Source organism: Manis javanica, chromosome 12 (genome assembly GCF_040802235.1).
Source record: "Manis javanica isolate MJ-LG chromosome 12, MJ_LKY, whole genome shotgun sequence".
Classification (NCBI taxonomy): Eukaryota; Metazoa; Chordata; class Mammalia; order Pholidota; family Manidae; genus Manis; species Manis javanica.
Window position 1 is genome coordinate 507,955 of NC_133167.1, and position 24,917 is coordinate 532,871.

The window sequence follows — 24,917 nt, forward strand, 5'->3', positions numbered from 1 at the left end:
CACCCGGTGTCTGAGCTGGCCACTCACTGCAGAGGGGGTGTGGAAGCTAGGGCTTTGCTCACAGGGTCAGAGTTCACACGCTGATCCTGAAGAGGTGGGCCTAGGGCCCTTGTCCGCCATGAAGAGGTATGGCGGGAGCTCTCAATGGAGCGGTGTTCTGTTTAGATGTTAAAACCTCACGAGTGTTTTTTTCATCTGATACTGAAAAGTACTGTGCTTGCCTTAATCTTTGTTGACTGGTCCAGTTGCCACTTTAAGTTCAGAAGAGGAGAGCGACCCTCCAACCTACAAGGATGCCTTCCCTCCACTCCCCGAGAAAGCAGCTTGTTTGGAAAACACCCAGGAACCCGCTGGCGCCTGGAGTAACAAGATCCGGCCCATCAAGGCTTCCATCATCACTCAGGTACAGACTCCGCGCTTTCGTCAGCTGCCCCTCCAAGTAGCCAGCGGTAGCATCTAAGGACTGCTTGGGCATGTAAAGGGAGGCTCTGATCAGTGAGCCTCCACCTTGGGGGGCTCCGCTAGTGCTCGGCGGCCCAGCAAGGGCCTGGGGAGTCTTCGAGTCCATGCAGTGCGGCCTTTGCTTCCAGCTGCTCAGATGGCCCTTCCCTTCCACAGCCCTGGCTCCAGTGGAAACTTGTCTGTGTCCGCTTGGCCACCTGTTGTCCCACCTGAAATACTCTTTTTGCTCCCATGACACCTGCCTCTGTCACCTGAACCGGGGGTGCTGGCAGGCCCAGCACTTCTCTCTGAATTCATGTCTGCTTACGGTGTTGCATCTTGCTGGATCTTCCCATCTTGCTAGGGGGGTCCCCGATGGAGCTGGTTTCTCCCCAGTCTTCCTGATTTGTTGAACGCACTTCCTTCCGCCTCGTGGTCCAGGCCCAGAACTGGGAGTCATCTTGGCTCCTCCTCCTCCCACCCTCACCGTCTGCTCAGCCTCTTCGCAGAGCAGCCAGGGTGACCCCGAGTCAGCACTGGGGATGTGTCCTGCCTGAAGTCCGTCATTGCCCTCTCCTCCTGCTGCAGGGGGTGCTGGGATCCAGCCCTTCCTTCCCGGCTCTGCCCGCACTGCTCCTGGCAGCCTCCGTGTTAGGGCCCTTGCTGTCTCAGAAGGCCCTCTGGGCCCTGCCCCAGCACCTCCCTCACCCGCCTGTTTGTGTCCTTCTCTGAACTTTGCTGCTGTCAGATGCTCCCCAGCTCCTCCTCTGCCTCAGCGGCGGTTCTCCACACCGAAGCATCAGCCTCCTGGCCTTGGGTGCTCTGGCCTTAAGTGCACCGCCAGCCTCAGAGTAGTGCGTGGTGGTGCTTAGTGAAGAGACTCGTGCTCTCCACCCTGTGCTCAGTGCCAGGACTCAAATGTCCTTCCCGTCTTCTTGCTCTATGACCCCTCCCTTTTTGACCTTTTCTGAGCAGGTGTTCCATGTACCCCTGGAGGAGAGAAAATACAAGGACATGAACCAGTTTGGAGAAGGTGAACAGGCGAAAATCTGTCTCGAGATCATGCAGAGGACTGGTGCTCACCTGGAGCTGTCTCTCGCCAAAGACCAAGGCCTCTCCATCATGGTCTCTGGGAAGCTGGACGCTGTCATGAAAGCCCGGAAGGACATTGTCGCCCGGCTGCAGACTCAGGTAGGAGTTCCCCAGATCCGGTCCTCCCGAGGGGGACACAGTGCTGCTGGTTCCTGGGACAAAGCTCAGACCTCATCAGACCCACCATAGTTCGGAGGTAGAATGACAACATTTAGAGCCTCCCGGCATTTTAAGTGAAAAGCCACTAAATCAGTAATAGCTTGGGACACCTACCATTTTAGTTATTTGGCTGAATAACCTGAAATTAAAGGCTCATCCCGGAGTTTGAGCCGTAGAAGACACGGAGCTTGCTGCATAGTGTCATAAGGACATGGGTGCAGATGGCAGTTCCCAGAGCAAGGTGGGGGAATCCTTGAGCGTGTTTACTATTAAATACACATTTCCAGGCCTCCAACATAGAGATTGCAAGTTGAGATTTTGTTTGTTTTAAACCAGTTACATAGTCATTAGCAGTCTGATACCATCACTCAGAAGTTAATTGGGAGCCACTGCAACAAATAAATGTGGTGCACTTTTCCGAAGCAGCACCACTTAAAGACCAAGAGACGCGGGGAGCGTGAAATGTCACATGACAGACAGAGCTTCCAGTGAGTTAGTTACACGGGGGCCAGTCCTGCCTGCCGCCAAGCCTATGAGCTCACAGGGTTGCTGGCTCTGCAGTGTGCTTAGAAGATGGGCCAAGGGGCAGGAGGAGCCCTGTGTGATCCCATCCATCACGTAGCCACATGGGGTCTTAGGATAGTCCCTAACCCCACCAGCCTCAGAGAATTAAATCATTAAATGTGGGAAGTTGAAAATGTGTGTAAATTGCTTCTCATTGTGTCTGGTGCATAGTAAGCTTGAGGACTTGCTTTTATTTGCTGGTGTGTGAATATCCAAATACTTTGTGATTGAGCCCTGGCTGAGGAGAGAACACTTTGAAGGCAACCTTCCCAGACCTTCTCCACTCCCTCTGGCCCCCGTTAAAAGCAAATCCCAGACACAAACACACTTACTAAAATTAATAGCAATTTCATAGTCTATCTGTGTTCCACCCAGTCTGTATGTGGACTTCCCTCAGTATCTTAAAGATGTTTCCAGGCTGATCGGTGCCCAGCAGCCCGCAGAGGAGGCTGCCGGCGGCCTGTGCTTACCCGCCTCCCCTCCGCTCATTCCTCAGCAGGCCCTGCCCCTCCTTTCCTACTACTGATTTCTTGAGACAGGCAGGTATTCGGCCTGTCGCACTGGCCATTACTACTCCTGTAAAGCTGGTGGTTAGGTCTGGAGGCTTGACTGGTTCCATATCCACCCGTGGGCACTGCTGCGTCCTTGGCGGTGGTTCCGAGACTGGACTTGGGGGTCTCTGCCAGGCCCGCCCACAGCTACTGCCGGCCCCTTGTGCTTCATAGCTGGGTCATGTGATCACTCCCTGAGCTCATCGGGATGCGGGCGGTGGCCTTGAGACCTCTCCCTTCTGCATTCCTGGGGATTCCTGTGGGGAATTTCCTCCTCCAGCAATTCAAGTGGCAACTTCAGGTTAAGTAACTGATCCTTCTCCCCTAAATGTTTAGAATAAATAGGTACTCTGGTATCATCATTTTAGTGTCATCAGGAATTTCTGATGGGTTTATTTGTCATCCTTTACGCTGAAATTGCCTCCTCTTGGCCAGTGGGAACCCCTTCAGGTTGGCACCTGCAGCTTTCAGACATGACTGCTCATCTTTGGTCACTTCCTAGTCTCTAACTCGGAGGGGTTTGTGTGGACTCACCTTAACCATTTCCTCCCACAGACCTGAGATCAGCTGTTTGTCTAAGAACTCTGACATTTCTAGAATGAAGCCATGTGAGTTCAGACTGATACTTCTAATTAAGTAGAAAAGTAGTCGGTTTTTAAAATCATTTGAAGTAAGTCTCTGTTTAGGTCATCTTGATGTATTTTAGGTTCATTTGTTCTAGTTTATTTTCAATTTTGAAAATTATTTAAAACGTGCTCAACTGTCGTTGCTCACCCCGTCCCGTCCTTCCCCTGCCGGGGCACCACCATCAGCCTTTACTGTCATACTGAAGTGCTCTGTGCCCTGGTTTCCTCCTGCCCGTTTTCTGGTGGCGCCCTCTCAGCAGCAGATAGTGGTTGCCTGATTCCTGTACGTGGCTGCGTGCTGCAGCTCAGTCACGCGTCCCTGCTGCCAAGCGTTTGGGAGCCTTCCTGACGGGCTGTTACAGACCACGTCACAGTAAAGATGAAAGCCTTGTGCAAGAGCTGTCCTCTCACCTAGCATATCTCGGGGTGGCTTCCTAGAAGTATGATGGCTGGGTCAGAGGGTAACCACAGATGTGATTTTGTCGTGACAGCCACAGCCTTGTCTGACCCTTCAAACACTTGGAGTTTTGTCAATCTGGGAGGTAGCTGGGTGTACATGTAATTTTCATTTTATGATGAGCAGGACTGAGCATCTTCAGTGCCTGGAGCACCTTGCATTTCTCTGCGCATGGGCTGGTCATGGGTGCATTTCTGTCACCTGCAAGTTCTCCATCTTGCTCAGTGACTCAGGCTCCTGAAACCATTCATCGGCAGTGCACGTCACAAGGAATGGTTCCTGCGCCATTCGTTTTTTGATCTTTGTGTTTTGCTGTGTGAAAGCTATTGGGTAGTCAAGTTCATTGATCTTGTTATTTTGAGCCATTGTTAGGAAAACTTTTTTTCAGTTGTGGGTTGTAAGGAAGTTGGTTTTTGTTTTCTCTGGTGCTTGTTAAGGGTATGCTTCCAATCACTGATTTGTTGGAACTTACTGAGAATGGTGCAAGGTACAGACTATGGAGTCAGCACCATTTTTTGAGAGTTTCCCCTAATGACCTGAGAGGCTGTTTAATCCAGTCCTGAGTTTTCATATTAAGTGGGTCTGTCCTGGGCTTTCACTGCTGCCCTGCTGCTGTGTCTCTGTGCTTAGTGTCCTGTTCTGATGTCTGACACAGCTGCCACCCCTGCTCAACTACTCTTTCTCAGGGCTTTCCTGTCCCCTCTGTCCTTTTTCCTACCATACAAACTTTAAGTCCACTTTTTTGCTTAAGATTGCAGAGCCCTTGGGTGGGTGTGTCTGATTCCCGACACACACAGGTCCCACTCTTTGGGCTTCGCATCTAGCTGCTTCATGGCCTTTTTTTTTTTTTTTTTTGCTCTGGCCTCTGGGAAGTGGTCATCGTTCCCACTCTATCTTCAGCTGTTGTTAGTGTCAGTTAAATGAAGCTGTTGACTTCTGGATTCTAAGTGTTCTTCCTGTTGGAGACAGTAAGAAGTGAATACAGTAGTGGTTTCCCCAGCTTCCTGGGTGTGCAGTCACACACCTCTTCCCAGTCCAGCCCTTGTGTCCGCTGTGTGCCCTCGCGCCTGCTCTCGCGTCTCCTCTCAAGGGAGGTTCAGCAGGGTGTGGGCAGCGCACAGCCTCACGGGCCACTCTCCCATGAAGTGTGGCTGGCCCTTGAGCAGTGCAAGTAACGTGCCCACCTCCCTGTGCAGTCAGAAATCCGCACTTGACTTTTGACTCCCCAGAAACTTTACTACTAAGTGCCTCATTTGACTGGAAGCCTTACCAGTGACAATAAACAGCCACTTAACACAAATTGTGTTTGTTATATGTATTACGTATTTTATTCTTAGAATAAAGTAAGCTACAGAAAGGTGTTTTTTCAAGTCACTGCAAATCTCCACAAAGTTTTCCCGTGTAGTTATTGAGAAAGGTCCATGTGTAGGCGAGCCCATGCGTTCACACTGTGATGTTTAGGGGTGAGCCGTTAATCTTGTCATATTTAAGGAATACATCCATTGATTTCTACCTTCTTGCACATTTTTATCATGAATAGATTTAAATTTGGTGGAGATGATCATGTGATTTTCCCCCTATGATGAATTATAGAAATGGATTTTCTAATAGTGAACCATTTTTGAATAAGCCTCGTTTGACCATAGTGTGTAAGCTGGTGGTCTTTTCTGTGCTAGTTGGGAAGTAAGGACACTTTTTTATTGCTTCTGTGTATAATGTTTCTGTTGTTGAATTGTCCACTATATAGTTATGTCCCTTGCGACAAAGGGAAGCCGGCTGACCCGTGACTTTCTGCTGCACCAGTGTTGGGAACCTTAATACTTTCCCTTTTTTTTAAGTCCTCTTGTAGATGGCTTCTCTGTACAGTTAGGAGGCCTGGAAACCCCTTTTCCTCTCACATTTTCCTGTGACCTCAGGAAGCTGCTTAGTTTCTGGCAGTTTGACTCTTTGGATGGAGGGGTGGGTTGTTTCCGTTTATCTCCTCAGATGGGATGAGCGAGGCAGGAAGGAGAGCTCACGACCAGGTAGCAGCAGCTCCGTGCCGGCTGCTCTCTCGCTGTGTCCTACCAGGGCGTTAGGGATTAAAGTGGAAAAGAAGACAGCGCTCTTACACATGCCTGTCCTCACGATGTCTACCGCTAGGCCAAAGAGTCATCGCACAAATGACCACTCTTACAGTCATGACAGCTGAAGGTGTGACTCGGGGCCATGGGAACGTAGCACACGTGGACTTACTGTAGCCTGGGGGTCAGGGCAGGCTTCCCCTAAAAGGTGCTGTTTAACCTGAGACTATTCTAAAGGCGTGGGGGGATTTGGCTAGGTAAGAATGGTATTCCAGCCAGGCATAATATCAGAGAAATTTGCTTTTTTGGAACCTATAAAAAAATTTTTTTCTTAGTCTTGGTTCTCATCCTGTCGTAGGCCTCAGCAACTGTTGCCATTCCCAAAGAACACCATCGCTTTGTTATTGGCAAAAATGGAGAGAAACTGCAAGACTTGGAGCTAAAAACTGCAACCAAAATCCAGATCCCGCGCCCAGATGATGCCAGCAATCAGATCCGGATCACTGGCACCAAAGAGGGCATCGAGAAAGCTCGCCACGAGGTCCTGCTCATCTCTGCAGAGCAGGTGAGGCCAGCCATGGCATGGTGGGCGTGCAGCAGCCTGGGCTCTGGCCACTAGAAGTCCTGTGTGTCCTCCATTGGTGTCCAGGGCTGTGTTCTCATGCTCCGTCCTTCCCTTCCCAGGACAAACGTGCCGTGGAGAGGCTCGAGGTGGAGAAGGCATTCCACCCCTTCATCGCGGGGCCTTACAATCGACTTGTCGGTGAGATCATGCAGGAAACAGGGACGCGCATCAACATCCCACCGCCCAGCGTCAACCGGACAGAAATCGTCTTCACTGGAGAGAAGGAGCAGCTGGCTCAGGCTGTGGCTCGCATCAAGAAGATCTATGAGGAGAAGGTGAGGTTGAGGAGGGGCCCATAGGCAGAAACAGAGGCCGGGGCTTGTGGTCTGGAGCCGGGGTGTAGGCCCCCCCTGCCCCTTCCTTCCCTTTTATCCCTGGAGAGCTTGCCTCCCCAGTCAGGATGTGAGCCCGGCCCCGACTCTGGAACAGGGTCAGAGCTCTGCTAGGCCGGCTGCCGCCTGGTCCCTGCCCGCGCTTGCCCTGCCCTGGACTGGGCTGCCTGGGGGCTGGCTGCCACTCAGAGCTGGTCTTAGAGTGAGCCGTTGGCCCATGACATTGGTGGGCTTGAGGTCTGCAGCATGTCCCTTTATTTGGGAATGGGACTTGATTTTCCATTCTTCCAAGTCACAGTGACCAGTCTTGCCTTGACTTAAATTCTCAGGTAGTCTTGAGGAGAAAACCAATCCTTGATCAGAGGCCTGTCTGAGGAGTGTCATAAGCCTCAGCCGCTGCGGTTCGGGGCCCTGCGCCCTGCCCCCGCCCTTCTGGCAGCAGCAGTCTGTCCCCGCCCGCCCCTCTGACACTCACCGTGCTCTCGCTTAGAAAAAGAAGACCACAACCATCGCGGTGGAGGTGAAGAAATCCCAGCACAAATATGTCATCGGGCCCAAAGGCAACTCCCTGCAGGAGATCCTGGAAAGAACCGGGGTCTCCGTGGAGATGCCGCCCTCAGACAGCATCTCCGAGACGGTGATTCTCCGAGGGGAGCCCGAAAAGCTAGGGCAGGCCCTGACAGAGGTCTACGCCAAGGTCAGTGCCCCTCCCCTGGCACGGGCTCCTGGCAGCGGTCCTGGGGCGGGGGTACAGCCCCGCAGCACATGGTGGGGTGCTCGCCCGCCCCCAGACCCCGGGGTGGCCTGGCTTTGGCCGCTGTGTGACTATGCGCAGCAAACCCACAGGCCTCCCTTGTGTTCCCAGGCCAACAGCTTCGCGGTCTCCTCTGTCTCTGCTCCTTCCTGGCTTCACCGTTTCATCATCGGCAAGAAAGGGCAGAACCTGGCCAGAATCACCCAGCAGATGCCAAAGGTACGCGCGCACCGTCGGCCTGCCGGGCAGTTGGCCTTGTGCTGTGCTGTTTGTCCTGTGGGCACTTTGGAAACTGGCACATTTTTCAGAAGCCAGCTTTGTGTGACATTCAGCTTCCGTGATTAGCTAAGGAAGAGCAGAATAAGATTTTTAAAACGTCTGTGTCATCTTTTGGTCTTTGTAACCAGAGAGAATGTATATTTCTAGGTTTGACGGTATTTTGTAGAACGTGGTTTGTAAGCTCTGACGAGCAGGCCTGTGTGCAGTGCTGCAGGGTGTGGGGTCAGTGGGCCTTCATCCTGTGTTGTCCTTGAGGTCTTCCCAGTTTTCCAGAGGAGACAGGATGGTGCACTTGAGCACGTCCTCCCCCACACCCCTGTGCTGGGCAGGCTGCCGCCAGGTGGCTTTCCTGTGAGCTGCATCTTGGCCCACCAAGCAGCTGCCACTGCTCCACAGGGCCAGTCCCCTTTCCTGTCCTTGTCACGTCACCACCTCCTTACCAGGGGGCAGGTCTTCATGGATTACAATCTCATCCCTGTTACCGTCTCGTTCTGTATGAGACCAGAGGAGGCAGCACACTGAGCGGGGGCAGCCCTGGAGCTGTGAGCACTGGGCACTGGCGTCGCTTTGCATGAGTGGTTTTGGAGGCAGGCATGGTGAAGCATCTTGCAGTCCCCATTTTTGGTGAAGGAGGTGATTAGACCACAGTGCTTAGTGTCCGAGCTGTGGGCACCCCGACCCCTGCAGCTCCTCGTGGGGTCTGTGCAGTTTTGGATCAGCCAGCGCCCTGGGCTCGGAGGGCACTGCCACTGTGCTTCCATCTTGACCGCCTCTGTCCTCACTCCGGCACGGCAGGTTCACATCGAGTTCACAGAGGGCGAGGACAGGATCACCCTGGAGGGCCCCACGGAGGATGTCAGCGTGGCCCAGGAACAGATCGAAGCCATGGTCAAGGACTTGGTAGGCGCCCCTCCGAGGACCACAGGTGCCGCTGGAGTGAGGGGCTCTGATCCCAGTGCTTCCCGCAGACCCCCTGTGGGCGGGCGCAGGGGTGGAGGGCTGCCTGCTGACAGACTCAGAGATAGGCTGGCCAGGGGCGGGAGAGGTGTGGAGAGAGGAGACCTTTATTTTGAAGAGGGACCTTCCAAGGTGCCAGAAGGACAACTTCACAACAGTTCTAGCAGCCGGAGAGCGAGAAGCCAGCAGCCGCCGGCCTCTGGACTCCAGCTCTGGCCGGTGCCCCAGCCCCCAGCGCGTCTCATGGCCTTGACGCCTGTCCGTGGGCCGCTCTGCTCCTCCCGTAGATTAACCGGATGGACTATGTGGAGATCAACATCGACCACAAGTTCCACAGGCACCTCATCGGGAAGAGCGGAGCTAACAGTGAGTGGTGCTCGCGGTGTGCGGTGTGAAGGCATTGAGGCTTCTGAGCATCCTTGTCTCCTCCTCGGGCCGTGGTCGGTCTGGAGGTGGACGCAGGGAACCTGATTGGGTCCCCTGCGTAGCCGTAGGGGCCCTAGGATTCCCTCCTTCCCCCTGCAGCCAGGCCTCCCTGCCGAGCACACCCGAACCTGGGGCCTGGGGAATAAGAGATTGAGAATGGCCAAGTCAGACAACACAGGGGGCAGGGAGAGGCTGTCTGTTGGGCAAGTAGAAAGCTGTCAGCCTGGGTCCAGCGTTGGACTTGTCAAGGTCAGACTGGCAGCACGGCTGTGGGGCGCCATAGTACACGTTACGTGGGCACTGTGCTGGAATCCCAGGGGGCTGTAAGAGCCGCTCCTTTGTCAGTTTGACTGGAAGGCTGTTGTCCATCATGGTGCTTAGTTCTGAACACAGCTCTGGCTCATGTGTTTCCTTTGTTGGGAGGCAAGAGGACCCTGTTCTGGGGTCTCCCCTGAGTTGCAGGGTCCCGCTGGTGTGGACATGGTGCCTCTGTGAGCACACCCCTTCAGTTCTTGCCCTCTGCGGTCCATTTCCTGTCCGAGGTCAAGCTGGGCACCTCTGCCTTGCTGGCTGCCAGGGTTGTGTCTGGGGCCACTTGAAGTGTCAGGGGGAGTCCGCACCTGTGGACGGCCCCCACAGTACTCACAGTGCTGCCTGGACTGTGCACCAGAAGCCGACTTTTGTCCATCTTTCTCGCTGGTTTTTGTTTGGGTTCGTCGTGGTGTTTTCTTAGACATGAGGACGCGCAGGGCCGCTCGGTGTGGTCCAGGGACTGTGTCTGCTCTGTGTTCTGGTTCCATTGCCCACCCACCTCCTCTTTCATGATCTGAGATCTGTCGTCTGGTTTCTGTGCCTGTGGCTTTTGTCCTGTGCGGTTCCACCTTGGAGCAGTTCATCGGCTCCTGAGCGTCTGGTGACCCTCTAAGGAGCGTGGCTCCCCGTACTGCACACTGGGCAAAATGCCCACCTGGTTTCCTAGTGATGACACTTCTCCAGCTGTGGGGACCTGGCTCTCTGACATGGGCACTGGGCTCTGTCCAGACAGTGACAGGAAGAGGTTTTCAACCTACACTTGTTCTGCAAAGTCAGCGAAGAGCTCAGTTTGGTCTGAACTGACAGTGGAGCCTCTCGGCAGCGGCACGGCCTCCTTGGGGCTCGAAAGTGCTCACGGGGGACTTGTCGCATGGGAGGGCTACTGATTTTTAATGGTTATTTTTGGAGAGCAAGCAGTTCTTTTTTACTTGAGAGCAGTTTCCAAATGTGTCTTTCCATCACAGACACCTGAGCTCTTTCGGCTATTCTAAAGCCCCAGTCACGCCCCACATCAGCTACATCCCCATCTCTGAGCAGCCCAGCTGTTGAAGCCTGAGGGGCAGTGCCAGCACGTGGTCAGCTGGTACAGGGCACACCTGGCTCACTTGAGAAAATGGGCAGTTGTGCTCTGGAGGTCTGACCATCATCTCTGTCTGTGGGGAGGCTGATGAGGTTGTTTGGGGTCTTAGCCCCATGCCATCATGTGGCTGGTCATCGGTGGGGTGTCACAGATGCTGAGCCCAAAAGGGATTTCTCTGTACCCTTCAGTAAACAGAATCAAAGACCAGTACAAGGTGTCCGTGCGCATCCCTCCTGACAGCGAGAAGAGCAGCCTGGTCCGCATCGAGGGGGACCCGCAGGGCGTGCAGCAGGCCAAGCGGGAGCTGCTGGAGCTGGCCTCTCGCATGGTAAGTCCTTCAGCCGGTGCCTCCGGAGGCCGCGAGTGCTCACCTGTCAGCCGCCCCTGTGGGGCAGCGCGGTCTGCAGGCAGTCGTGAAGGACCGAGTCGCCTGCCCTCCTGTTGGATCCAGCGGAGTCTGTCACAGCGGCCATGCTTCCTGGGTCCTCCTCAGGTCGCTGGGCCGCGCCTGCTGTGCTGGGAGATGCTGGGGCTCTGCGGCAGGGTTCCTGGCCTGGGCCAAACCCAAGGATCTGTGAAGCCCAGTTGTCGAGCACAGGGATTGGGATGGACTCCTCTGGGTTCTTACAGGTACCCGGGTGATTCTCAGGCGCAGTCAGGGTCAGAACACTCACTGTGTTTTACTCTGCCAGCCAAGGTGGGGCCTCACCCCTCCTCCCAGGGGAACGTGCTGCTCTCCCTGGGCTCAACTGCAAGGACACGCACGTTTTCCTGACCCTGAGTCAAGTGCAGATAACCATGTCACATGATTGTCAACCTTGGCTGCATGTGCCAGTCTCCTGGGTACCTGTAAGAACGGGTGAGAATACCACCTGAGTGCTGTGGCTAAGCGTGGGCCTGTGCAGAAGGGCAGAAAGGCCCGTGAGGAGCAGCCCAGGGCTTGCTGCTGTGCACCTAGGCCCCGCCGCCCAGCACCTGTGCATGCCTGGGGAGTCTCCCACCCAGTTTTCCCAGTTGTCACCTTTCTCAGCTATAATCTAGGGTGTAGATTCCACTTTCCACTGCCCTGTGACATCCCTGAGCTCCTTGCTGGCCAGGGTCCCTGTCTCTGGAGTATCTGGTGCCTACACCACCCTGCTGAACCCTTGTCCTGCCCACCTCATGCCAGTCATCCGTCTTTCAGAATCCTTCAGAATGCTGCTTGGCCGAGGTGTTCTGCCTTGTGCTGCAGCTCTGTGTCCTGTGTTGCTGCTGCTGTGTCACTGGGGCCTTGGAAGAGGGTGGACACCATGGTGGTGCAGTGCCTGTCAGGGCTGTTCATTATCCTGCACGGGGAAGTGCTGCCCACCTCCCGGAGGGGGGGGGGTTAGGCTGTGCAGGTGCTCAGGCCTGTGGCCCTCAGTGCTCGTTCAGGCGGAGTGCTGAGGAAGGCCCCGGAACCTGCGGTGCCACAGGCGCACTGGGCTGAGGTCCAGCACTTCTCACTGTGCTTCGTGTAGAAGATCAACATGCGGGCAGCGTGGTGGCTGCTGGAGGGAGCAGGCACCCCGTAACTGGTGCTCCTCCTGTAAGGGGGTGCTTCAGGGCTGCACCTGGGTGCCACCTCGCGACTGCTCAGCCTGTGCTGGGCTGTACCCTGGTCCCCAGGGCTCTCAGACGCCTCGTGTGAGGGGGAGTTGCTCACTGGTTTAACACCGATGACATCCTCTGCTTCAACTGTGTCTTTAGGAAAACGAGCGTACCAAGGATCTAATCATTGAGCAAAGATTTCATCGCACAATCATTGGGCAGAAGGGTGAACGGATCCGTGAAATCCGCGACAAATTCCCAGAGGTAATTTCCCAAGGGTGTTCTTTTTAGCACTAGGGGTGATCTGATTGGCACTGGGGGATCAGTGTCTCAGGATTTTGGAATCCAGTCTTAACACTAATGGATTTCAGACTCCTGATGGTTTCTTCCTAGGTTATCATCAACTTTCCAGACCCAGCACAAAAAAGTGATATTGTCCAACTCAGAGGGCCGAAGAATGAGGTGGAAAAATGCACAAAATACATGCAGAAGATGGTGGCAGATCTGGTAGGGGACATGTTCATCCTTTGTGCTGTGGCACTGCTTTGGCACCATGATGGCCGGGGGCTGGGGCCCTGGCTTCAGGACACTGGGTGCCTCTGCCTCCTCGGGGCCTGAGAGCAAGCAGCGATGTCGTCTCTGAGCACCTGGTGTTTGGTCTGATGGAAATGGCTGCAGACATCAGTGTGTTGTGGGGTCAGAGTGGGACAGGCCCCATTTCCTGTGCTGGGCCAGCTTGTTTACTAGGGGGGTCTTCAGATACCTGGGTGAGGAACTGTCCCATGCAGTGAGGAGAGCCAGTTACACAGGAGCTGAGGAGTTACTTGTTGGCCTGTTAGCTTCCTCAAGACCTGGAGTGAAGGACGAGTTTGCCAGTGTGGGTGTGATCAGTGGGAAGGCTGCAGGAAGCCTGTGCTTCCCGCAGTTTCGGGGGTGGGCTCAGCTCAGTATCACTGCAGCAAGCCAGTGGGGTGGCCCCTGCGCTGAGCTCCTCGGCTACCTGGGGCTGTGGGGCCTGTGTGCCCCTTTGTGTGTCCTGGCCTCTCCCTGCTCTCAGCCAGCTCTGGTCCTGGGTGTGGCATGGAGTCCCTCTTACCCCGAGTGTTAGAGGAGGGCACCTGGCCGCTCCAGAGTGCCTCTGGATCGTAGCACGTGCGTTTGACACATGGCAGGTTCTGTCGCTGCTGTTCATGAAGGGCTTTGTGTTTGCTGACAAGGACATGCCAGGGTAGCTTGGCTGAGTCATCTCACCTGTCCTCATGATAGACCCTGGAAGACCAGATGGTGGGACAGAGTCTGTCGCCTCAAATGGCCTTCGGGGACAGAAGGGGTACTTGACTTTAGTGTGACAGTTAATTGTGCCATCTCTCTCATTTTAAGGTGGAAAACAGCTACTCGATTTCTGTCCCGATCTTCAAACAGTTCCACAAGAACATCATTGGGAAAGGAGGTGCAAATATTAAAAAGGTGACTGGCCAGTCTGTCCCCTGAATGTGGGCTCTTCTGGCCTTGCCCTGTAGCCCTGCACCATTCTGGCTTTACCTCTGAGGGAGGGAGCCTCACGTAGCCCTGGGCTCTGTCTCAGCTGAGAAGCCAGATTCTCCTGATCTGCTCTCTTGTAGATTCGGGAAGAGAGCAACACCAAGATCGACCTTCCAGCAGAGAACAGCAATTCAGAGACCATTGTCATCACCGGCAAGCGGGCCAACTGTGAGGCTGCCCGGAGCCGCATCCTGTCCATCCAGAAAGACCTGGTAATGGGGTGCTGAATGGAGAGGCGCTGACCGGGCTCTCGGGTGTGGGAGCCTCAGCAGCTCCCTTGGCGTGGGCCTGGGGTTTAGGCCCGCGGGCAGGTGGCCCTCACTCACCAGGGAGAAGGCCTCGGTCTGGGGTTTGGGCCTGCTGCAGGCTTCCCGCCACTCAGCTCTCGTGGTGCTTGGGTGGGTACATGGAAGTCATCATGTCATGAAGGTGCTAGATGTTTCCTTGTCAATTTTTGAGAAATTTACATGGAAGAAACTATTAAGTGTTTAAAGGGTAATTTGCTAGGTTTTGATGTGTACTCCCACAGAGTCATATCCACAGCCAAGGGGAGGAACATACCCATTGCCCCCGAGATGGCCTCTGCCCCCTTCTGTGCTGCCTTGTCCCACTCGCTGCCCAGGCCCCCACGTGCCCCGATTCCGTGTCCCGCCCCAGGAGCAGAGTCAGGATGTCCTGCCAGCTCTCTGGACGACGACGGCCTCCCCGGCTGGTCCTGAGGGGCAGCCGCCAGCCATGGTGTCCCGCAAACCCCTGCGCTGCTCTGTGGCCGCACAGTGCTTCGGGGCATGGGTACAGGGTCTGCCTCCTTGCCTGAGCTTTGAAGTTTGTGTTTCAAGGGCTTTTCTGTTTCATCTACATTGTCAAAGTTTATTAACAGGATTTTCATCACATCCCAGTCACCCTTTCACTGTAGTGGCGTCATCTTTCTCATCCCAAGTATATAATTTACGTCATTATGCAGTGACTTCTCTTACCCCTGATTGTATTCCTGGCTCTCGAATCTGTTTTTCATATTAAAGTGGGCTTCATTTAGGCAGCTTGATTCTTCATTCAGTCTGACAGTCCGCCTCTTCAATGGACGTGACAGTAGCGGGCATCGCCGAATGCTCGCCCTAAGCATGTTTGCCATCGGCCAGTATACGAAGTTCTTACAGTAGTGTTGACTGTATTTTTAAGGTGATCTAAATACTAGGAAATCCTTGCCTGTCTGCCCCTGTGAATGTACCCTCTGTGCCCTGCCTGTATGTCACACCCACACCCACGCCAGCCATGGACCTTTTCCCTGTGCCCTTGTGGTTTGCCCCTTTCAGAGTGACGTGGAGTCGGAACTGTGGAGCATGTGGCCTTTTCAGGTCGGCCTCTGCTGCTTAGCCATGAGTGATGCCACGGATCATGCAGGAAGATATGTTTAGGTTTATAAGAAACCACCAGACTGTCCAAGTGGCCGCACCCTGTTCATCCCCACCGGCTATGGCACTAGCTCCCGTGGCCCTGCCTTCAGGTGGCTGGCACTTGCCTTAAGTTTCATTTGGGGCTCGGCCTCACCGTCATCGCTTACGGTTCCTGATGAGATCTGAAGCCGTCTTTGCTTTGCTCCACTGCACAGACAGACTAGCCTTCTACTCTGGCTGATTTTACAGTCGTGTCACCAGCTTTGAGCAAGTTATGACGGATCTTGGTGTGGTTTTCTTTGTGTTCCTTTGTTTGGAGTTGATGGAGCTACTTGGATATTGGGTTGAGAGTTGTCATCAGGTTTGGGAAAATCTGGGTCATTGTTTCTTGGTATGTTTTCCTGGCCCCCCTCTCAGGGACTCCAGTTGCCTGGTGTCGGGCATCTGGAAGCATCTTACCCCTCACTGATGCTCTGGGGTTTGGGCCAGATGCTTACTAGGGTGGGGAGAGTATTATTTTTTTCCATTAGTTTTAACTTCATTAATTTTCTGCAGTGTCTAATCTGCCTGTAATCCCTTCCAGCACATTGTCTATTTCAGGCAGTCTTTTCACCTCTAGGAGTTGGGTTTGAATCGTGCTCTATGTTGGCGCGTCCAGCGTTTGACCATATGCAGTGCAGTGGCCGTACCTGTCTCGGTGCTGTTGGCCACTGGCTGTAATATCGGGGTCCTTTCTGGGCTCTTCTCCATTGTTGTTACCTCCTTGCGAGTAGTTTTGTCCTGTTCCTTTGTGTGCCTGGTGCTTTTTTTGCGTGCCAGACATTAATCAGGATGACTGGTGGGTGCTGCATATTTCTGCGTTCCTGTAAAATCTGAGCTTTGTTAGGTCACTTCAAAGCAGCAGGCTCCTCTCAGACTGGCTGTGAGGACTGTCAGGTAGGGTCACAGCACTCCTCATCTGGGCCGGCTGTTTCCTGCTGCTGGGTGCTAGGTTGGAGTCTGCCTGTGTGCAGGGCTGGCTGAGCACTGCAGCCTCTCTCTGGCCCTTCGCTGGCCTTCGGCAGTCTCCACACATGACAGCGGTGTGCCGCCTCCTGTTCTTGGGCGTCTCTGTGCAGGCCGCACTTTCTTCCTGGGCTTTGACCCACCCGCCCTCGGCACCTTCGTCTTCCCAGACTGTCGGCTCTGTGTTCTCAACTCAGGGGCTTGACCAGGGGGCAGTCGTAGGCCTTTCTTGTTCACTTCCTGTCTGCAGTGTCTTGGGCTCCATCGCTTCATTCAGTATGCCTTGACTGGGGGCAGAATCCTTGCCTAAGGGTTTAGTAGGAAAGGTGGGCACATAGGCATCTTGGACCTGTCTCTGCTGCAGCACCAGGGAGGGTCTGGGAAAGCAAAGTCTGTTTCGGTGTGACACACGGCCCTCCTATGCGCTGACCCCCGCGTGCATGCCTGTGCAGCACCGGCGTGTGGTCCTGCTGTGCTGGCACCTTGCAGACTGTGACACACACTTTGTCTCCAGCCCTCGCCACATGTGGACATGGCTCTCGTGCTGTGATTGCAGGCCAACATAGCCGAGGTGGAGGTCTGCATCCCCGCCCGCCTGCACAACTCCCTCATCGGCACCAAGGGCCGCCTGATCCGCTCGGTCATGGAGGAGTGTGGCGGGGTCCACATCCACTTCCCCGTGGAAGGCTCGGGGAGCGACACCGTCATCATCAGGGGTCCTTCCTCAGACGTGGAGAAGGCCAAGAAACAGCTTCTGCACCTGGCGGAGGAGAAGGTGGGCACCAGCCTGGGCAGCGGGCGTGGGTCCCTGAGTCCGTGCCAGGCCATCCTCTCCTCATGTTGGAGAACTCCAAACACCCCTTCTCTGGGGCAAATCAGGAAAGCACGTCTTAATGTCCCTCTGTGAGGGCCTTTCTAGGTCAAATGCCACATACACAATGTAGAAAACCTGCTGTTGGGGCTCCCCCCACCCTTTTGTTTAAGAATAGTTTATGTATAATGAAGTTCTCCCTTCCTGATGTGTAGTTATGAGTCATGACAAGCGCACATCCATGTGACCACCTCTGCAGTAAATACGTCCTGGCTGGGACCACCCACCGTTCCCCGTCGGCTGTCTCGGCCCTTTGTCAGAGCCCCTCTGTGTGTCTGCACTTTGCTCCGTTCCGGCCTCCGGAGAGCCCGTCAGCTCTGTTCCTAAATTGCTTTTGGCTCGGCTGGACCTTTTGTCTTTCCCGTAAGCACTATGGGACCAGCTTACCGGTTTCTAGGGCGGAAGTCCTGCTTGGATTTGGACGGGATTGTGCTGACCGTGAAGGTCGCTTTGGAGAGAATGGACGTCTCAGCGTCTTGAATCTTCTAACTATCACCTCTTCAGTTTAAGTGACCTGTGTTGGTGGTTTGTAGTTCCCAGCGTGCAATGCGTGTTCACGTTTTTTTCCGTTTATTTTGTTCTTAGTGCTGTTGTAAGTAGGTGCTGCTTTTACTCGTCTCGATTTCAGTTAATGTGGCTACAGAAATATATTGGGTTTGTATATTGGCCTTGTTTTCCTCACCTCTTTATAGTTCCAGCGGCTTTTCTCGTGGATCCTTGTGAGTTCTATAGGCAGACCTGCCACCTGGGAGTAGACGGTTGTGCTTCTTTCTGGTCTGTGTGCCTGTGTCACACCGTGGTGCCTCGGCCTCGGTGTGGTTTTGAGTGAATAGCCACGGTGGGAGTGGATGCCCTTGCCCGTCAGCGCACCTGGGGCCATGCTCTGTGCTTGGCTCTTGAGTGTGAGGTGGGCTGCGCGACTTCGCAGATGCGCCTTCATGGCAGGGGACCTCGTCGCTGAGTTTGCTGGGAGCTGGGGTGGGGGTGTGGGTGGGTTTTGTCAGGCTTTTCTGCATTTACTGGCATCCCAGGGTTTTCCTTTTTTTAGTGTATATATTAGATTCCTCCCCCACCCTTACTTGATGTTTAACCTTGTCTTTCTGGGGTAAACTCACTTGGTTTTTGTGTCTTAACCCTTTATTGTGTTGCTGGCTGGGCTTGCCTGACACGTGCTTTCTCACGAGTCGCTCTTTGGTGGGGGGTATCTGAGGGTGGAACCCCCTTGGCAGTGAGACTGAAAGGCAGCACTGTTCTGTCGTGCGCTGTCCGCCTGGCCGACTTTGTCCTTGGGACCTTCATGCTTGTGGCCGGGGCGAAGGCAAGAGAAAGGGAAGAGAAAAGGCACCGTGGGCCCAAGGTGCGTGGAAGGGTGTGGCCCTGTGTGCGCCCTGGGCGCATCTGCCAGTGGGGCTGGTGTCCATGGCGGGGCCTCTGTTGGGCCCTGGCTCTTGGTGTCAGATGAGGACCTTGGTGGCTGGTCTTGTAGCTTGCCATCTGTGTGGGGGCTCACTTGGAGCACATGCCAGGGAAGGCCTGGACAGGGGCGTGCTCTGCCTGCTTTGGGAGGAGCGGGGGGCCCGGCCTGGGGGTGGCCAGGTGTGGTGCGGGCTTCATGCTGTGCGGGCCACCAGTCCCTCGCAGGTGGAGGGTGGCCTGCAGAAGTCCAGTCACTGCCGGTAAGTGGCAGGACAGGGGCTTGATAGCCATGTGTCCTAACCATCAAGGTGGGCAGTGCAGGTACTGTCTGGGTGCCCACCCATTTGTTTGGATGAGGTTGGTTAGTCCTGTCTGGGGGACGTGAGCAACAGTGTGGGAGACCTGCACCACACCACTGTCCTCCAGCCCTCATCTGCTTGGGGGCCAGGCTGGTGGCATCAGGAAGTGCATCTGGGCTCCTCCTCTGCAGCAAACCAGAAGTTTCACTGTTGACATCCGCGCCAAGCCAGAGTACCACAAGTTCCTCATCGGCAAGGGGGGTGGGAAAATCCGCAAAGTGCGCGACAGCACCGGAGCCCGCATCATCTTCCCCACGGCCGAGGACAAGGACCAGGACCTCATCACAATCATAGGAAAGGAGGACGCCGTCAGGGAGGCACAGAAGGAGCTGGAGGCGCTGATCCAGAACTTGGTAAGGCCGGCAGGGCCCAGGCCTTCAGTGTGTCCTGCTCTGCCCCGTGGTGGGGCCACTTCCTTTCCTCTCCTCCGTGCTGCAGGACAACGTGGTTGAGGACTGCATGCTCGTGGACCCCAGGCACCACCGTCATTTTGTCATCCGGAGAGGCCAGGTCTTGCGGGAAATCGCGGAGGAGTATGGTGGGGTGATGGTGAGCTTCCCACGCTCCGGCTCACAGAGTGACAGAGTCACCCTCAAGGGTGCCAAGGACTGCGTGGAAGCAGCCAAGAAGCGCATCCAGGAGATCATTGAGGACCTGGTAGGCACCAGGGAGGCCCGCTGGGGCTCTCGGCCCCGATGGCTGCTGGGCAACGCGGGTGGGTGTGCTGTAGGCCGTGCCAGACCGGGTGGGCTGGGGGCTCTCTGGTCCCATCTGACCAGCAGTCACTGAGAATGTGCTCCCTCCGAGCAGCAGCTGTCTGAAAATGTCTGAAAGTACAGTCTGCAAGGAGCCAGCTTCCTGCCCTTCTCCTCCAGTCCCCAAAAGAAAAAACATAGATTGAAGCCATCAAATCAAAGCCATGGGAAGCCGTGGGAAGCCGGGTCGGGTTTTCTACCCCAGCCTCTGGAGGGCTCCAGCCCGCTCCTCGTCCCCGGCACTCCCCTCCCGTGGTCCCGAGGGCCTCCCAGACCTAGCCCAGGGCCTCTCATGTAGCCACAGCCACAGTGTGTGCCTGGCACCTGGCTGGTGCGGCCACTTCCTGGGACGGGCCCTGACGGGCCGCCAGCTGTGCCGTGGGGAGGCCCTCCTTTGGCTGGAGAGAAGTGGGACGTTGTTCCGGGCAGAGCTTTGCTGTGGTTCAGTGTGGGGGTGTCATCGATCGTCACTTGCGTCTCTGGGAAACACTTCAGAGAGAGGCCTTCCCTCGGCCCTGCCCCTGGTGTGCCTTGGCCACCAGACTCACCTCCGGAAATGCGGGCATCTGTGCTTGCGAGTGACTGTAGAGGACCGAAAGGAAGGTGGTTTGAGCTGCATCTACCCAAACAGTTCACCTCTGCCTTTGTTTTTTCTTCTTGTTGTGCGTCCCCCAGGAAGCCCAGGTGACCATGGAGTGTGCTATACCCCAGAAATTCCATCGATCTGTCATGGGCCCCAAAGGTTCCAGAATCCAGCAGATTACTCGAGACTATAATGTTCAAATTAAATTCCCAGACAGAGAGGAGAACCCAGGTGGGTCCCTGCAGTGAGCTCCGTGCTGAGTGGGAGTCGTGTGAGCCATCCTGTTCTGGGGAGAGGTGGTGGCAGCGGCTGTCAGGTGCCCTGGGAAGTCCTTTCCCGCTTGGGCCCAGTGCAGGCTGCCCTTCTGGGACAGTGCTTCAGCCCTGAGTGCCGGGCTTGGGTCCCTGGGGACGGGTGAGGTGGTGGATGGCCAGGGAGGTGACCAGTGGGCTGAGGGGTCCCTGAGCAGGATCTGGCTATGTCTCAGACCTGACTTGGTGCGCCCGTCTCCTGTGTATGTGCACCCCAAGTGTGTTTGTGCTGGTGGTCTGTCTGCTGTGACCCCTCACTGGCTGGCAGCCCTGCAGCCCCCGTGTCCTCTCACTCATACCCTCTTGTCACGGCTGTGACAAGCTCCTCTGTTTTCCTGAGAATACAGGCTGCTGTTTTGAGTAGAAAATGAGTGAAATCATATTATCACATTTGTTTTACATTTGAATATTTACTTCTTAATTTTATGTTATTTCACCCTTAAAGGAAAATTGTGTAGACTGGTGCACCTGCCATCCCACCCACCCCTTTTTCCACACGCTCTTGTTTTTTCTGAATCATTTGAGTGTAATCTTCAGGCCTGTCCCATATCTGTAGTGGCTGCTTCCTAGGAGGAAAGACATTCCCCTTGACCATTTGCCGTAACTGGCACATTCATCTAATGTTATCGGTCCTGCGGAATCATGCTCGATGTTCACATGTTGCCGGTTTTGAAAGCGCCTGCAGGGCCTCCCCTTCCCAGCTCAGCACAGGACTGTTCACTTGTTCTCATGTTTGTTTACATCACATGGACTCCCGGCTTGTGTCACTCCATGGATACTGTTCTCCTGTCTGTTGTGCACACGTGGTCCCCAGCGTGGCTGTGGGACCCCCACTGGCCAGCTTGTGTGTCCTGTCACCATGTGCCTCCGTTTGGAGCTCTCTTCCCTCCTGCCTAACTCGCTCCTTCCTCCTAACTTGCTCAAGCACGTGCCCCCCACCGGCTCCACATCAGGGCGCCATGTGCCCATCCCCTGCCTGCAAACAGTGGGCCCTGCTCCGCACTCCTCCCGTGTGTCCGCCTGTTTGCCTCCCTTAGCCTTTGAGGTGGCTAGCTCCATGCCCGCCCAGGCGAGGCCCCAAACGGTCTGCTCTGCGCACCTCCTCCCGTCCAGGCCTTGTCCTCCTCCTCCCCCACCCAGCTCGTGGAAGGCGAGCTGCAAGTACGTGTCCTGAACAGAGGCTGGCATGCCTGCCGCAGACTGGGGGGCACCCAGGGCCTGGGTGCTCAGGGTTGAACTGCCCCTCTTCTCTGTCCCCAGTTCACAGCGTGGAGCCACCTGTCCAGGAGAATGGCGATGATGCCGGGGAGGCACGAGACACCAGGGAGGCTGACCCCGGCTCCCCACGGCGCTGTGACATCATCATCATCTCTGGCCGGAAGGAAAAGTGTGAGGCTGCCAAGGAGGCCTTGGAGGTTCGTGCGGTAGATGAGCTCAGGCCAGTGGGGCACAGAGCCACCCAGGGCCTGGCCCCTGCACGGCGCCAGCCTCCTGAGCTCCACAGGCCTGACCATGGTGGGCGAGTGGGGAGCCAAGGGTCCCACTGGCAGCAGGGGAATCATGACCCCCAGCCTCAGCTTCCCCCTCTGCAAGTGGCATTGCCTAGCCTGTTAGGCTTCAGGGCAAGTCAGTCGGGCAGTGAATACTGAGGGCTGCCTGTGTGCCACACCTCCACTGTGCAAACAGACCACCAAGAAACAAAAACGTATCCATCCCACGTCGAGGCAGATATGTGCTGTGGGGGAAGACGAGCAGAGGTAAAAGGCAGTGGTGGTCAGGAGTCATTCAGGAGCCGGAATGCAGGTGGCAGGCAAGCTGGTGCCCCTCGCCGTCACCTCTGTGACTCCCACAGGTGTCAGGGCCAGCCTCTGTGCCCTGCCTCTCCTGGGCAGGCCTCAGGTCACCCTGCTTTCCCAGGTGTTCTGTCTGCTTGTTTTGCTCTATAAGGTGCCAGGCTTAGGAGCACAGGCTTTGGGGTGAGTCTGAAAGTTTGCTCTGCCGGCATTAACCCAAGAACTGGACTCTGTGCCCTTCGCCCTTGGGTTTCCTGTTGAGTTGAAGTCTAGGTGGCTGTCCAGTCCACGTGGAACAGTGTGGAAGGTTCTGGGAAGCACACTGGTTCTCCCGGGGCTTCTCTGCAGGCGCTGGTCCCCGTCACCATCGAGGTGGAGGTGCCCTTTGACCTTCACCGGTACATCATCGGGCAGAAGGGAAGCGGGATCCGCAGGATGATGGACGAGTTTGAGGTAGTGTGGTTTGTGGCTCTTCCCGGGAGCCCATGTCGGGAGCAAGCCCTCTCCGGGCGCTGCCAGGGGCCCAACACTCGCAGCCGTCTGGGTGACGTGCTTCCCCTGGCCCTGTGTGCTGGTGCCTGTCTGTTACGGGGCAGCAGCGTCACGCTTCCCGTCCTCCTCGCCCCCAGCCTGCAGTCCTCTCTGTGTCTATGTAGGTGAATATCCACGTGCCAGCCCCTGAGCTGCAGTCTGGCACCATCGCCATCACCGGCCTCACCGCCCACTTGGACCGCGCCAAGGCCGGGCTCCTGGAGCGTGTGAGGGAGCTGCAGGCAGAGCAGGAGGACCGCGTGAGTGCCCGCCCGGCCGCACCGCCAGCCATTAAATCGGGCGTCCCCTCGTGCAGTCAGCAGCCAGAGGTCCTGCTGTTGGGGGCGCAGCCCCTTCTGGTTTCCAGTACAACAGCAACCAGTTAGATTTCATGTTTTCTCCTGACAGTAAATCTGAAAACATGTGCCTCCTGCCTTACTGAAAGGGGTGAAGTTGGGGTGGCCTGGGAGGGGCCCCCAAGCCTGTGCTGTGTGGTCTGGAGTGGGTGTCAGCAGGCCCCACTCACGTTCCCAGTCTGCGGTTTCCCGGGCGGGGACCCACTCTCCCTGCTGGGCTGACGTGGGAAGGACCTGAGCCATGGTGCAGGCTGAGGCGGCTCCACAAAGCCAAAGCCCCATCATGGATGATGCAGGGGGACGGGCTTTTCACTGCAGCAGTGACACTTGGGAGTCTGGCGGCAGAGCAGAGCCTGTGGACCCCTCTCAGCCTGGGCACGCTCCTCGCTGTCTCTGCCCCGGCACAGGGCCCAACCTCCAGCCACAGGCAGCCGGGACTGCCTGCCCCGTTGTTCCCTCTTCTCTTTCTGGCCTGACCCCAACCATAATGTAAAGGACCCTGAACATGTTTCACACCTGTTCCTTAGATCTGTAGTTTACAAGTTAGAAAGCAGAGCCAGGAGCTCGCTTCTGTGCCAATCTGAGCCCACCTGTGCCATCCTGGCCTCTGCACAGCCTCCCCGGGACTGTTTGGGTCTGATGGAAGGAGCAGTTGAGTCCTGGCTGTCACACGAGCTGAATCTGGAAGGTGGCACAGAGGCTGGCAGGCCAGCTGGGCTTTGTTTCTGCTGCTGCATTAACAGCAGTGCCTTCGAGGCCCAGCCTGGAGTCGGGGCAGGTGGGCGTGGTGGCCAAGGCTCGGCTCTCTGCCCTTTGCTTATTGTCAGTTGTTTGTTTCGCCTGCAGGCCTTACGGAGTTTTAAGCTGAGTGTCACTGTAGATCCCAAATACCATCCCAAGATTATTGGGAGGAAGGGGGCCGTGATCACCCAGATACGCTTGGAGCATGACGTGAACATCCAGTTTCCTGATAAGGATGATGGGAGCCAGGTAAGAATGGCTGTTCAGGTCGGACGCCAGGTTGAGCATGGGAGTAGATGGACTCTTGCTGGCTTTTGTCCCGACCTGGGAACAGTGACCAGGCAAACTAGGATGTGCCCAGATGAGCTGTGGAGGGCAGAGGTCAGCTGGCAGGTATCTGAGGCCCTGATCTGGACTCGGGGCCCTCCTGGCCTGTGCCAGCCCAGCGAGGGTTTCCGGGCCTGTGGGTGTGGCCCTGCTGCAGTGTGCCCTCCGCTGCTCCCTAGGAACCCGCCTGTCCTGTCTCCTGCAACAGCCTTTACTGCTCCTCAGGCCCAGCCCCCTCCCAGCACAGCTTTGCACGGGGGGAGCCCCGTGTCTGCGCCCAGTCCCCGCCATGGTGCACAGCAGAGTGCCCAGAAGCCCTGTGCTGGAACCTCCTGGCAGGGCAGCAGCTGCTGATAGGCCCCTGGAGCCTCTGGCCCCGCCTTCCCTGGGTCTGTGCCCGGGGGCTTCTGGCTGGCTGCGCCTTCCTTCCCTCCTGGGTCTGCAGGTCAAAGGTTACCCATCTGCCTCTGACCTGGGTTCCCAAGGAAAGGGAGTCTGCTTCCAGTCTGCCTCTGGGGCTGTTCCTCTCCGGCACCCTGGGCCACGTGTTTCCCTGCACTCAGCCTGTCTTTCCACAGAGTATGTTTGCACTGCCATTCATTCCAACTTTAATTTTTCCTTATCTTACCTGAGAGTTTAGCTCTC

At 55.9% G+C, this 24,917-nt stretch overlaps 1 protein-coding gene across 4 annotated transcripts in view; it reads left to right on the forward strand.

The window, feature by feature from the left end:
• Positions 1-24,917, forward strand: part of HDLBP (high density lipoprotein binding protein) — a 69,496-nt gene that overhangs the window by 41,981 nt on the left and 2,598 nt on the right. For 3 of the 4 annotated variants that reach the window (XM_037009559.2, XM_073217792.1, XM_037009558.2), the window contains exons 4-25: positions 246-403; positions 1,417-1,632; positions 6,312-6,518; positions 6,638-6,853; positions 7,401-7,607; positions 7,776-7,883; positions 8,739-8,843; positions 9,188-9,266; positions 10,908-11,047; positions 12,448-12,552; positions 12,682-12,795; positions 13,669-13,755; positions 13,911-14,042; positions 16,786-17,004; positions 19,007-19,228; positions 19,314-19,532; positions 20,306-20,444; positions 21,638-21,685; positions 21,785-21,939; positions 22,666-22,770; positions 22,974-23,108; positions 24,051-24,194. In XM_037009559.2, the coding sequence (XP_036865454.1) occupies positions 246-403; positions 1,417-1,632; positions 6,312-6,518; positions 6,638-6,853; positions 7,401-7,607; positions 7,776-7,883; positions 8,739-8,843; positions 9,188-9,266; positions 10,908-11,047; positions 12,448-12,552; positions 12,682-12,795; positions 13,669-13,755; positions 13,911-14,042; positions 16,786-17,004; positions 19,007-19,228; positions 19,314-19,532; positions 20,306-20,444; positions 21,638-21,685; positions 21,785-21,939; positions 22,666-22,770; positions 22,974-23,108; positions 24,051-24,194 (3,260 nt within the window). The remainder of the gene's footprint in view (positions 1-245; positions 404-1,416; positions 1,633-6,311; positions 6,519-6,637; positions 6,854-7,400; positions 7,608-7,775; positions 7,884-8,738; positions 8,844-9,187; positions 9,267-10,907; positions 11,048-12,447; positions 12,553-12,681; positions 12,796-13,668; positions 13,756-13,910; positions 14,043-16,785; positions 17,005-19,006; positions 19,229-19,313; positions 19,533-20,305; positions 20,445-21,637; positions 21,686-21,784; positions 21,940-22,665; positions 22,771-22,973; positions 23,109-24,050; positions 24,195-24,917) is intronic. The other variant, XM_037009560.2, reaches the window with a different exon arrangement.